Genomic DNA, 13120 nt, shown 5'->3' with positions numbered 1-13120 from the left:
AAATGTAATGATATTAAGGGGTTAAAACTACATTTTTGGGCTCTTATCATGCGTCATCGCCGAAATCCAGAATTGAGACGTGATGTTTTTGATGTCATTCAGAGTACATTGTTGGATTGTAATAGATTTGCTGAAAAATTTCGTCAAGCATATGATATATTAAGTGCTCGCACAGCTAAGGAAAATGACATGGCAGCTTATCTCCACTATAATACATCTACTAACCGACGGCGATAAAATCTTCCTTCAGCAAATAAAATTACAGTTGTTATACCTGGGAATGGAACTGAAATCAGAAGCACAAGAGATATCATTCTTCATTATAGATCAGGGAATGCACTGAAGTGGATTGATGAATGTAATCCCGCTTATCTACCCCTGCATTATCCTTTGTTTTCCCCTCGAGGTGAGCTTGGATGGTCAACCGAAATGAAACTTTATGATGTCAATGACGACGATTCGAGGCGATTGACTCAGATGGTGTTCTCTGCATATCGTTTGTTCAAACGTTATACTGAATATTCAGCAATACTCCATGGTGGAAAATTACTTCAGGAGCTTCTGTGTGATGCTTGGGCTTCTACTGAGCAAAATCGGCTATACTATCATTATACCCACCAAAAGGATCTTCGTGCTGAAGTGTACATGAGTTTGACAGATTTAGCTGAGGGTACGGATCCTTATCAAGTTGGTCAACGATTTATTTTTCCATCATCGTTCATTGGAAGTCCAAGGTACATGTATAAGATCTTCCAAGCCTCAATGGCTATGACACGTTACAATAAGCATCCAGATATATTCCTCATGATGACGGCTAATCCTCATTGGCCAAAAGTGCAAGAAGCCCTTTTGAGGAACCAAAATGCGTTTGATCGACCTGATGTTCATGTCCGTGTTTTCGAATTAAAGAGAAGAGCTTTAATGAAATTTATCAAGAAGAAAATTGTGTTTGGTCGTGAAGTAGCTCATGTGTACACCATTGAATTTCATAAGCGTGGCCTCCCGCACATGCATGCACTCTTTATCCTCAAGCATGAAGATAAAATTCGTACCGCAGCCCCAATTGATCGAATTATATATGCAAAATTTCCCAACCCAGATAAGGATCTCCTGCTCTTTGATACAATAAAAAGTTGTACGATCCATGGACCGTGTGGTGTTAAAAATATGAACTCACTGTGTATGGAAAATGGCAAGTGCACAAAGCATTTTCCATATGAGTTTACAGATGCGACAACCATACAAAAATACGGTTATCCACTTTATATGCGTCGCAACATGGGACGTGTCTATATGGTGAAAGACAAAGAGGTTGACAATAGGAACGTTGTCCCATATAATCTACAGTTGGTGAGGATGTTTAATTGTCATATTAATGTCGAAGTGTGTGCGGGATTGCAATGTGTTAAGTACATCCACAATTACATCTACAAGGGCAATGACAAAACAACAATGGTGTTGGATGGCGGAAATGAGATTAAACAATACATTGATGCCAGATATATTGGACTACCAGAAGCAGCTTGGTGGCTATTTGGGTTTTCCTTACATGAAGAGTTTCCAATTGTTGTAAGGTTATCTCTTCACTTGCCAGATATTTAACACTTGATTAAACCAATTTCATCAATATACTATTAAGTTATACTGGAATGTCATACTGTTAAGTTATGATTTGTTGTCAGGTATGCATCATGTTGTGTTCAACCCTAAAGAATTGATGGAGAATATTCTTGAGAGGGCAAAACGACAAAAGTCGAGTCTCACTTCATTCTTCGACTGTTGTGCTTCAAATCCAGATGCTCAGGCCTATACTTACCAAGAATTCCCTGAGCACTTTGTTTGGCACAAAATAGAAAAGGTATGGACTAAAAGAAGCAGTGGTTATGCTATTGGCAGGATGTATTTTGCCAAGCCCAATGAGGGAGAGAGGTTTTATTTGCGTCTACAATTGACCATCGTAAAGGGCCCAACACCATTTGAGGATCTACGCAAATTTGAAGATATTCCTCATCCAACATTCAAGGCTGCGTGTGTTGCACATGGACTTCTTGAAGATGATGGAGAGTGGATACATTGTTTAGAAGAAGTGGCGATAATGAATACTGGATATCAGCTAAGGAGATTGTTTGGCATTATTCTATTGGAGTTCAATCCAGTGCAACCACATCTGTTGTGGGATAGATGCTCAACAAGTATATGTGATGACCTGGTGCACAAATTACGAACTATCTTCAACATTCCTAATCCATCAAAAGAGCAGGTGACAGATATTATATTAATGCTTCCTTCATGTAGCCTATATTATATTATTAATACACAATTTTTCTGCAAGTCTGGGAGAAAGTAGTTTTGGGATGATCTGACGATAAACAAACTACACCACATTCATTAGTCTAAGAATCATAATTACAATAAAATTCTTACCAAAGACACCCAAAAAACTAAACCACTGAAACAAAACTAAACCACCGAAACAAAGAAAAGTTTTTCTTCACCCCTGCCTTTTCCTTCTCCTCTTACCGTAAAAACAACTCTTTTCTTCACACAAAAACAAAACAAAAATACTCCCAAACAAATACTCTGACTTCAACTCTTCTTCACTAACCTTTTTCAAGCAATGGAGATAACTGGTACTCTCTCTGTTCTTCATTCTTTTTAATGATTATAATTTTTGTGACACATTGTTCTCTCCACCACTCCAAATACAAATCTACAAGGAACCAATGGAAGTATTTCTAGTACAAATCTCATAGCATGAGTTAATACGATTATTAGTTGATTTTTTCCAAAAGATCCACTTGAGTGATACACGATTGCTCTATTTCCAAAACACAGAAGTGATCAAATTTATCATCTATAAATAAGGTGATTATCTAAGGTTGGTCTATTTTTATGCGATTTGAGTTGATTTCTTGCTTGCTTTGATTAACAATAATATTAACTATATAATGATATCCCTATCTAGAACCATTTAATCAGTGTATATGGGTATGGTCATTGTGATCATTTTTAGATTTCTTATCTAGATAGATTAATTTGTTTAATTTTTTTTCCATTTGCACTTATTACTGTGAAATTGCAGTGCCAAAAGGGTAGTATTAAAATGGTTAGGAAGCTGCAATCTAAATCCTAATTACGAACGAATGGTATACCAAGTAGGAACGTTTCAATCCTAATTGAAGATCCTTTCACTCTCCATTTTGTTTTATTATAATCATGCGGGCATGAGAGAGAGGGACTCAGAGATCAAAATTTTGAAAACACACTTATCACTGTGTAACTACAATGCCAAACTTCAGGTGTAAAAACTTTAACTTCAACGATGACTATGGTCTGAACCAATTGTCAATTCGAGATATTGATTTGTATTGTGTATTCTACTTTATGAAGTGTTACCGTCCTTACTACTATTTATAAACATGTCCTGTTTATTATCGCGTCACTTCCTTTCTTGCCCATTGAGGCCAGTGAAATATACGAACTTGAAGTAAATGATTGGCTCCTGAGATAGATATAGATTGTTACCAAGTGTATCGTGGTGGTAGAGAGTAGATGGAGTAGTAAGAGGAAGAGCTTTAAGAGTTCATTGGTGCTTAGCTTGAGATGAAAGAAAGGTTGTGTGTATTGGTTGGCTCTGCCTCCTAGTTTTATGAAATTCTAAAGTACCGAAGTCTTTCTCTATTCGGTACTCTGTGGTTCCCATATTTGTGTTGTCATAGCTTTCTACTTAGACAATTTACATTGATTTAGTTTATCTGCATTACATTTTGTTACTAGATTTCCATCTGCTGGAAAGAAGTTTGGTCTATATATACCAAAAACCATCAATAAACCAATTGTTGAAGTAATTAAGAAAAGCTTTCCTTTTTATATAGTTTGGAGGTTTTGAGTGTTGTATAATTGATTTCTAATAAATAGTTCTTTTTGTTATAGCTACTTGAGTGACAGATTTTATGGAAGAAGACCCAATGCACACATCTTGCCAATTTTGCCAACGATGATAACTTGATTTTTGGGTCATATGTTGAGACAATAAGTATATTTTTGTTATAATAGATATTATGAACCATAGAAGATGTTGTGTGTGTCGAAAGTACAATGTTTATATTGTATATGGAAAAATAAATCTGTCAGATGTGGTGCTATGGTGCTCATGTTTTAATCAAAATGCTAACTCTATTTTTCCATATTTTGTCTAAATGTCAAAAAAAAATTGAAAACATTTATGAATTTTACCTTTATATCACTAAAGTCCATAGTGACTCGAGTTACACCACGGATTAGTTAAGAACTCGAGGGTATCATAATGACACGAACAAGTTCAATTTAAATGTCATAAAACATTGGTAACTCTGTTGTAGATATCCTCTTTTCCGATGGAAAATATTCAGACAACTTTGCTAGGATTTTATATGAATTGACATCTAGACCTAACAACAAAGTGGGTGCGGCTCATGGCATTTGGGGTGTAGGTGTCTGATTTAGATTGTTCCAGAGGGCGACTATCACTCTTGCATGTAAAATATTGAAAAAGGTATTTATAGCAGTTGTACCTTTATTTCAACATGTTATCCTTTTGTAGCCAAGTTCTCATAGGTAGCAAACCACTTCCTATTTGGACACATGTGGTAGGAACACCCGGAATTAAGAATCCACGTATCGGTCATGTGGTCGTCTTGTGTAGACACCGAAAGACTTACATCATTCCCATCGAAGCCGGAAGCAAGACTTGCTTCACTAACATCTTTATTCTCAAACTTACCACTCATCTTGTTACTCTTTTTCGGACTAGGGCAATCACATAGATAATGCCCATTTTCCTTGCAATTGTAGCACCGTACATGTTTTAAATGCTTCTTCGCCAACAACACCCTCGCCATCTTTTTTTTTGCTTATTTATCAAATTTCTCTACTTTAAATCTAGCATTTGACATCTTGGGAGTTTTTTTTTCAAGTCACAAACAATAACCCAAAAAATATCTCACTCAGGAATTTTATCGAACACCTAGTCTACACAAATTTCGAGCACTATGGTTCTTTACCAAAACTCAAAATCCTAGGTCGTATACCTCTCTCCGATACCAATTGGTGTGAATAGGACAATGCGGAAACAACGTTACCCACAACAAATAGATCAATCCTACACAAGGATCGATCCTTCTCACTAAACAAGACTTCAACACCCTCCAAGCACTATCCCAACGCTTCTCATTAACAATTTAACAAGCATATAAAGTAAAGATAATAATGCAAAAGAGAACTAACCACAAGACAAGGATATATCGTGGTTCGGCAATTTGCCTACGTCCACACTGGCGAGATCCAAGCTTTACTAGATGTCCAGAGTAACATATTACAAAAGCTCTCAATTCACTCACAAAAAATGAACACTCAACTCACTAATAATTTCTCTCTTACAATCTCTCTTTTTCTTTCTTTTGGTTAGGTTAGGTTTCTACTGAAAAAACCTATATTTATACTATTTCAGAAAACTTCCAAAAAAGTCAAAATTTGTGCTGAAAAACGGTGGAGTGTGGGTCGCGCCCTCGACCAGGCAAAGTTGAGCGCGGGTCGCGCTTAAATCACTGGAGGTCTAGAGGTCGCCAAAGCATGAGCGCGGGTCGCGCCTTGCCTAGGCATAAAGGGAGCGCGGGTCGCACCTTTCACACCAAAGAGAAAAAACGTCATTTTTCTCTACAGAAAGACATTGTTATACTTGTGTGTTTTTAATGTGAAAATGTACATGTTGTAATTTACGTATGCAATAAACAATAATGTAACGGACTCATCTCACCTAAATAGACTTGTTTCACCTTTGAATAAGAGATAGAGATGTTACCAACTTAGTTTTCGAATTAAATGGGCAATGGTAAATTAGCAACTAGTACTAGTGTGACCTATCGGATAGCAACTTAGAAAGACGTTATTCTAGTTGGTGTCTTGTAGCATATATAGTTTGTGAAAGTATTGTATGAATCCTTCTCGATAAACATATTGTTGAGGATAGAATGATGGTCATTTTTATGTAGTAAAATACTTGGTTCCCCATCATTTTTGTGCTTGTATGTATACATCTTTTTCTAATTCCACTTTCTTTTACAGTGGGAGGCTCTTGCTCTGTTGCTTATTGGAATTAGTGTGAATCAACTTCGGTCACTACCAGAGGGTACTACCGTGTTGGTATTCCTATTGCAACTGGTGCATACGTATATACATTGATCTTTGTGAGTTCATTGCTTCATCTGTCCAGTTAGTAAAGAAACATATAATACATGATGTATGCCCATTCAGTGTATATGCCACAAGACCGATTATTTAAAGTTTAATGGTGGCTGGTCTTATGATTATGACTTGTATGTTTTTGTATCATGTATGCAAGAGCTACAGACTACTATAAAAAAATTTAGAAAAATTTCAGCAATTGGATAAAATCTCTCATATAGTTATATTAATATTTTTTAAAATCATGACTTGAGTTAGTCTCTGAACTTGTTGGTCAGGTAACTGTTCCATCGATGGCATCAGTTTTCAATGAATATGCTCTAAAGAGCCAATTTGAGACAAGCGTATACCTTCAGGTAAATCTTTTAGTTGTTTTTCAACATCCATTGAATCATTTACATTTTTACTGAATATGTCTCTGTTGTATTTTTGCAGAACTTATTTTTGTATGGATATGGTGCTCTTTTCAACTTTCTTGACATTCTTGTCACCGTCATGTTTAAAGGTATGGGAACCCAATTTGGTCTAAAAGACTGTTTTTTTCCTTTAAAAATGACAGGCAATTATACAGAAATGACAGACTATGTTTTTTTCTTCTTGATCCAGCGTCAACTAAGCTGTTATTTTTATTATCATTCCTTTGATTCTGATAGATATATATTGTCTCTATGGAAATTGCATAGTCATTGTTTCATGTGCATATACTTTGTACAGTCATGGTGTTGATGCTTGATACTGGTATCCCATGTGGCTCCAGGACCTAGTAGCTTTGATATTCTTCAAGGACATTCTAGAGCAACCATGCTCTTAATATTCAACAATGCAGCACAGGGGATCTTGTCATCCTTCTTTTTCAAATATGCAGGTCAGATCCTGCTTGCTTACTCTTATTTCCTAGAAGTTACATGAGTCCATTTGTGTCAAGAACATATTATTAGGAACAGAAGGTGTACATGTCACAATTAAGCTCTGAAAGGGTTAAAATCCAATTAACTAACTTGGGTGTTGACATAACGGTTTCTGCACATATTGTATTATAAAAATATATTTTACTTGTCAGAAAAGGAAGAAGATATCCTTCATATTTTGTTAATTTATACACTGTTACCTATAATTTACCACATCTGAGAATTTTACGAACTAATATTTCCAAATTTGATCAAATCTTTCTCTGATGATGCAGACACAATTTTGAAGAAGTACTCATCAACTGTCGCCACAATTTTTACGGGCTTTGCATCTGCTGCATTGTTTGGTCATACACTGACAATAAACTTTATGTTAGGATTCTCTATTGTATTTATCTCAATGCACCAGGTAATTAAGATTCCTAGTCAATGAAAGAGAAAGAACTGTTTTTTTGTTTATTGACTTTATTCTTTTGAGGTCTGCGGTCTGCCTGATACTATTTTTTCATTGTTTTTGCAGTTCTTTTCACCTCTTTCAAAAGTCAAAGATGAACCACAAAATGGAAGTGTCGAATTAGTGGATGTCCACGACAACCATAGGTACAGCCATGTTCCTTATGATTCTGTTGACGAAGTGAGTCTACAACTGCTAAGCGTAATTTAACATGAGAATAGATCATCTGGTCCCAGGACCCTAAATAGGAAATGTGTTCTTTGAACACCACATATCAATATTTATTGTGTCATCTCGTTGTTCTTGTAATACACATCAATATAGAGTGGTGGTAGATGTTGTTCCTGTTCAAAAGAAGGAATGGTCAGATGCTATGAGGCCCAAGTTCTCCCATATTACTAAAAGTTTTCGATGAACGATTAAATGTAGCATGTTCGTACAATACCATATCAAATGACTCGACATAAAGTTCTATGCATGAACTGTACGTGTCGATGAGTGTGTATAACGTGGGATGTATCCATGATTTGTGCCTACGTCTTGAAATTGCCAACATGTGCCTATCAGTTATGTGCAAATCCTTGAGTCATACGTTTATGCTCTGGTTTGATCACTACATGACATTGGAACACAGGTTACTTGGAGCCGATTGCCTGAATATAATTGGGATTTGGGAGTAGATGACTACCCTTTCTATGTTGTGAGTTCCCCATATCATACCCTTAAGTCCAGCTAGGTGTAGTAGCTGCAATTTTGGAGTTGGTATTAATTATCACATTTGTTTGGATCTTTTTGTGTGCTTTTGAGGCGGGTTGAGTGGATTAGTGTTAATGGAAAAATGGTTCTGTGGACAAGTCTTTATGGTTCAAAATGTTTTATTTTCGTGAGGTAAAAAAAAGACATGTAAAATGTGCATCATGCTAGCTGCGTACTTGTAATTTTAAGCAATATTTCTTATTCTAATCTCCCTTCCCGTAGGTACGTTGTATTAGTGTCAAGTTCGGCCTTCTGAGATAGATTTTCTACTTCCCTTCCAGCGCATTCTCATTTCAGGTGGAAGGCTTCATCCTTTATAAATATGGCAGCAGGAGCAAATGAGGATGTGAGAAACTTAGCTTTATCTTTCTCGAGGATAAATGGTTATATGTTAAAATTTCTGGAACTAATACCTTGGTTCCCTGTTCTTTTTCCAGGCTAGTCATCGTATCAGCGAGGATGAGCGAAAACCACTGCTCCCTAAGTAAAGTTGCTCTTTTAAGGTATGCTCCGTATCCTACATCACCTTCTCATTTTTGCGGGTAGGATTGATTGTATAAGGTCCATTATGGAGATTGATTATTGAAGAGTTCTCTTGGTTTGGCAAGTTATCATGGTTCTCGACTTGTCAAATTCAAGCATGAAAAACACATGTGATGACCCTCATTCATCACAATAAGAACTAGAGAGAAAAAGAAGAAAAATCTGTGCTCGTATGCATATATGGACTATGGAGTACCCTTTAGTCCTATAAGTCTAGAATTATTTGAACTGCTTCCTTTTCTCTGTATGGCAAAGGTGTCTTCATCTCTCATTTTTCATTTGTACAAGTAATTAGTGATTGATTGGTTCTTTTACCCCATGCAAGTCATAGTTGATTGGATTCCATACAAAACACATGTACATGGCACTACCACCTATGGTAAGATATTACGCGGATTAGAATATATCACAACTAATCATCATTTGGTTCATGTAGTCTCACATTTATTTCTAGGAATCTTTCAATTGAAGAAATTCACTGGATGTTCTATTTCTGTTCTTTTTCAAATTTCATTACGGGACTTTCTGTTCAAGGAGATTCTTTTGGCTGGCCTTATTGTGCGGTATAGGTGATGATAAGCCAGTTCCGAAAACCAATAAAGTAAAATGTTATAGAAGAAATTCATTTTCGTTCCAGAGAACTGTCCGCTGGCAAAAGAAATTCAACGAAGACAGGAACTGGTGAATTCACAGCTTTTTCTGGCAAGGATAGAGATTTTGAAATTTTTTAAGTTGGAATGCTCATTCAAAGTATTAGAGTTGTCTGTAATTTTATTTCTTCTTTTAGAAAAACTCAGCCCTTAGCTCATCATCTAAGGTAGATTGTATGAAATGTAAGCCTTCTAAATGGAACCTACTTACATATATAAGTCCAATTTTTCTAGTATCCTACCCTTAAACTATATATCATTAAGGTTATTTCTTAATTTGCGTCTCTGAGTTTTTGTTTCTCTTTGGTGTTGTTGGACTTAGAGTTGACTGGCTTGCCTTGTTCTTTCTGTATATTGCCCCTCAGGACTGTTCTAATTGCGTCACATCCTAATCAGCCTTTCATTTGCATGTCTCTTCTTGATTGATCATCTCCTCTACTATCTACTAGTCTGTTCAGTATTTCTTAACAGGATAGTGAGCAAATACATTACAGATTGAAACTGCAAACTTTCCTAATTTTTCTTCCCACTGTTTCAGCTAATCTGTAATTGATGCTTTAATTGTAGGTTCACTTCTCTATTTAATGGTGACGTCAAGCTAACACGGGGATCTGCAATTGATCTTTAAAGGGAACGTGGCCATATACTTCTGACAACCAGTAAGACACTTGTTAAGCCTTCAAAATGAGGTGCAATGTTTCCAATTACTTCTGTTTTTGTTCTCACACTGTCACATAGTGTTACATTTTGATTATTTTCAGTTTCCTGTCATTCACTTTTTGTTGGATAATCCTAAAGAGCCAACTTCAATAACACCTGGATGATACAGTTAGAATTTGAACTGTTAAAAGCGCTGTATATTTCTGCCTCTCATTCTCCACTGATTTATGCTTTGTGCATAAGTTCATATCGAGACTTAAAATAAGTGATGTTATCCATGAAATCAATGGGTCGATGAGCAAACTAAAAAGTGATATGTGCCTGCATGGCAGATGGTACAAGCAATAATGCCGTTACAATTATAAGTCTCCTCATCTGTCTATGAAATTAAGTTTATCACCTGTCAATGCCATACCAGCTATTGGAATACGGATGACATTAGGCTACTCTTCTATTACTTAGTATCTTATTATGCTCCAATAATCAAACATGGATAAGAAGACAAACATAGGTAGATGGGAATGTGCCTTCTCAAGATGGCCATCAGGCTTAAGTTTAAAAAAATTCTTTTTACGACTTGTTTTTGCAATGGTAACTGTGTTTTGAGTTCATATGATGTTGTATATAAGTGGGCTTCTTGAGTTTTAGTATAAAGGATTGATTTTTAGTCTGTTTACATTGAGTTTATAGAATTGTGAGTTTGTTAAGGTTCATGTAGGTCTAATATCAATTTGGGTTTTCTCATTTTTGGCGTTAAAGAAAATTTAGGTATTCAAGTCAACATTGAATCAGGCACTTGTGGTTTTTTGGTATAAATGGTTGACTTTTTATGTGTTGCATTGAGATTTAATAGTATTGGTGTTAGAAAGCAGACCAACGTTTGTATTCAGGTCGATTAAATTTTGATATACAGAGTGAGTTTATTGCCGAATGTTTCATGCGAAGAGCATATATATCGGGGTTTACTGGTAGCGCTGGCACTGCTGTTGTCGCAAAGGATAAAGCAGCTTTGTGGACTGATGGCCATTATTTCCTTCAGGTTTGAAGTCACTTATTATATTCGTAATATTGGTTGTGGTTAGTGTTTGAATCTTTTGTAGCATGTTTTAACTTGTTTTGTACTTGTCATATCACCTAGGCGGAGAAGCAGTTAAGCCCTAGTTGGATTCTTATGCGAGCGGGCAATTATGGTGTTCCTACAACTAGTGAATGGCTTAATGATGTTTTGGCTCCTGGTTGCAGAGTTGGCATTGATCCTGTGAGTTCTATTGTGCCCTTGGTTCTGTTTATCTTGGTTTTGTCCACAAAATAACAATGCTAAAAAAAATACAAATGCAATGCTAGAATGCATAGAAAGAAACTAGGTTAAGTCCAAGTGATCCTTCAGCATGTTTCTTGTAATTTATAGTAGGACTAAAAGATGTTTACTCTACATGAAAGCTCATCCAGACTCTTTTAAATTCGTTAAGAGTACTAATCAGATGGAAAAAGAAATTGAAGAATGGTTTACCAATTAATCTGTGACTTAGAAGGATTTGCCCCCCTCCAAATCATTGTCCTCGCACTTCTGTGTTGTGCGTTGCCAATTTTAATTCTTTCTTTCCTATGTTCCCACTTTTTTTTTTCCTTTTTTTTTGGTGTTCTCACTATTATTGTACTGTATTCTTTGAAAAATAAATAAGTAAAACGGAGTTTCACCAATCACCTAAAAAGGGAAGTTTATTACAGGAAAACCAACAGAGTTAGAGCATCTTTAGCAGAGCAACAAAAAAAACCAAAAAAACACCAAGCAACTTTAGGAGCAACATCAAAAAAACACCAAGCAACTACGCGGTTTTGCCAAAACCGCGCCATATAGCCCACGCGGTTTTGCCAAAACCGCTCCACTAAAGCCCAATTGACAGGCCCAAGCCCACGCGGTTTTGGCAAAACTGCGCGGTGTTCAGAACAATCGCGTGCTACTTCTATATAAACAGCTCCAAAGCCGCGCGGGTCAATCACTTTCACCTCTTTCACAATTATAAAACCCTCTCCTTAGTTAAAAAAAAAAAACAAAAACCTACCTAAACTCTTAAAATTTGATATGGATCATTTTGAACCTTTCGACGGTGATGATTGGTACTACACAGACGACATTGGCGATGAGGGAGAACCTGAGGAAGTAGAATACGGTGGGGGAGAAGAACCCGAGGATGTCGCGCCGACTGATAGACATCTCTATGTACTAGAGTTTCAGATGAACGACTTCGATTGACAATTTGCACCTGGAGAAGCACTTGATATGAAAGTTGTGTCTTCTACACGTAATACAAAACACGTGTCGAGTGCAGTGGATAATACTCAGGTAATTAATTAGTTTTGATTAAATATTTTGAATATTAATTAGTTGAGTTGGACCAATTAATTATTTATCTTATACGCATTATTTTTTTTATATAATATCAGCATATTGTTGACTACTGAGTTAGATCGACTTTACTTGGTGTTAGAGAGTGGTGGAAGGTTATTAGGAGTTTAGATGAGTTTGTACATATTAGAGATAATATTTTGTATACACCTTTGGGTATTTTGATTGATGTGGATTATGAGAAGGCTGATTGGGCAGTGGTCATAGCTTTAGTAGAAAGATGGTGGAGTAGAACTCATACATTTCATTTTCCTTGTGCGGAGTTAGGGTTCACACCACTAGACTTTACTATGATTTCTGGGTTGAGTATCGGTATAGGCCAACCGATACCTTTTCATACAAATTATGAGAATATGGATAGTATGCTTATGAGTTTTCCTCGTTTGGGTGCGGATGCTTATGATTCTTCTGGGATTAAGCTATCTCATATTAAGACTGCATATATGGAACCCCTCTTGCATCCTGATACACGAGCGGAGTTAGCTTTGACTGTTCTACCGGGTAGTGAGGGCGCTGATCA

The 13120-nt window shown here is 36.4% G+C and overlaps 1 protein-coding gene and 1 pseudogene across 2 annotated transcripts; both read left to right on the top strand.

The window, feature by feature from the left end:
* Positions 1 to 429: 429 nt before the first annotated feature.
* LOC147499508 (uncharacterized) lies at positions 430 to 1602 on the top strand. The gene has a single exon (XM_086563487.1). The coding sequence runs from the start codon at positions 430 to 432 to the stop codon at positions 1600 to 1602; it is 1173 nt and encodes a 390-aa protein (XP_086419613.1).
* An 82-nt stretch (positions 1603 to 1684) lies between these two features.
* On the top strand, positions 1685 to 11346 carry LOC147499507 (CMP-sialic acid transporter 2-like; annotated as a pseudogene). The gene is made up of 12 exons (XR_015197012.1): positions 1685 to 2260; positions 6103 to 6224; positions 6501 to 6578; positions 6658 to 6727; positions 6980 to 7087; positions 7406 to 7539; positions 7651 to 7730; positions 8638 to 8686; positions 8778 to 8843; positions 10101 to 10192; positions 11107 to 11232; positions 11332 to 11346. The product of XR_015197012.1 is annotated as a CMP-sialic acid transporter 2-like (transcript).
* Positions 11347 to 13120: the final 1774 nt, after the last annotated feature.

The sequence above is a fragment of the Coptis chinensis genome, chromosome 5, assembly GCF_015680905.1.
Source record: "Coptis chinensis isolate HL-2020 chromosome 5, ASM1568090v1, whole genome shotgun sequence".
Classification (NCBI taxonomy): Eukaryota; Viridiplantae; Streptophyta; class Magnoliopsida; order Ranunculales; family Ranunculaceae; genus Coptis; species Coptis chinensis.
The sequence above is the reverse complement of the archived record's forward strand: the minus strand, read 5'-3'. Positions and strand labels throughout refer to the sequence as shown.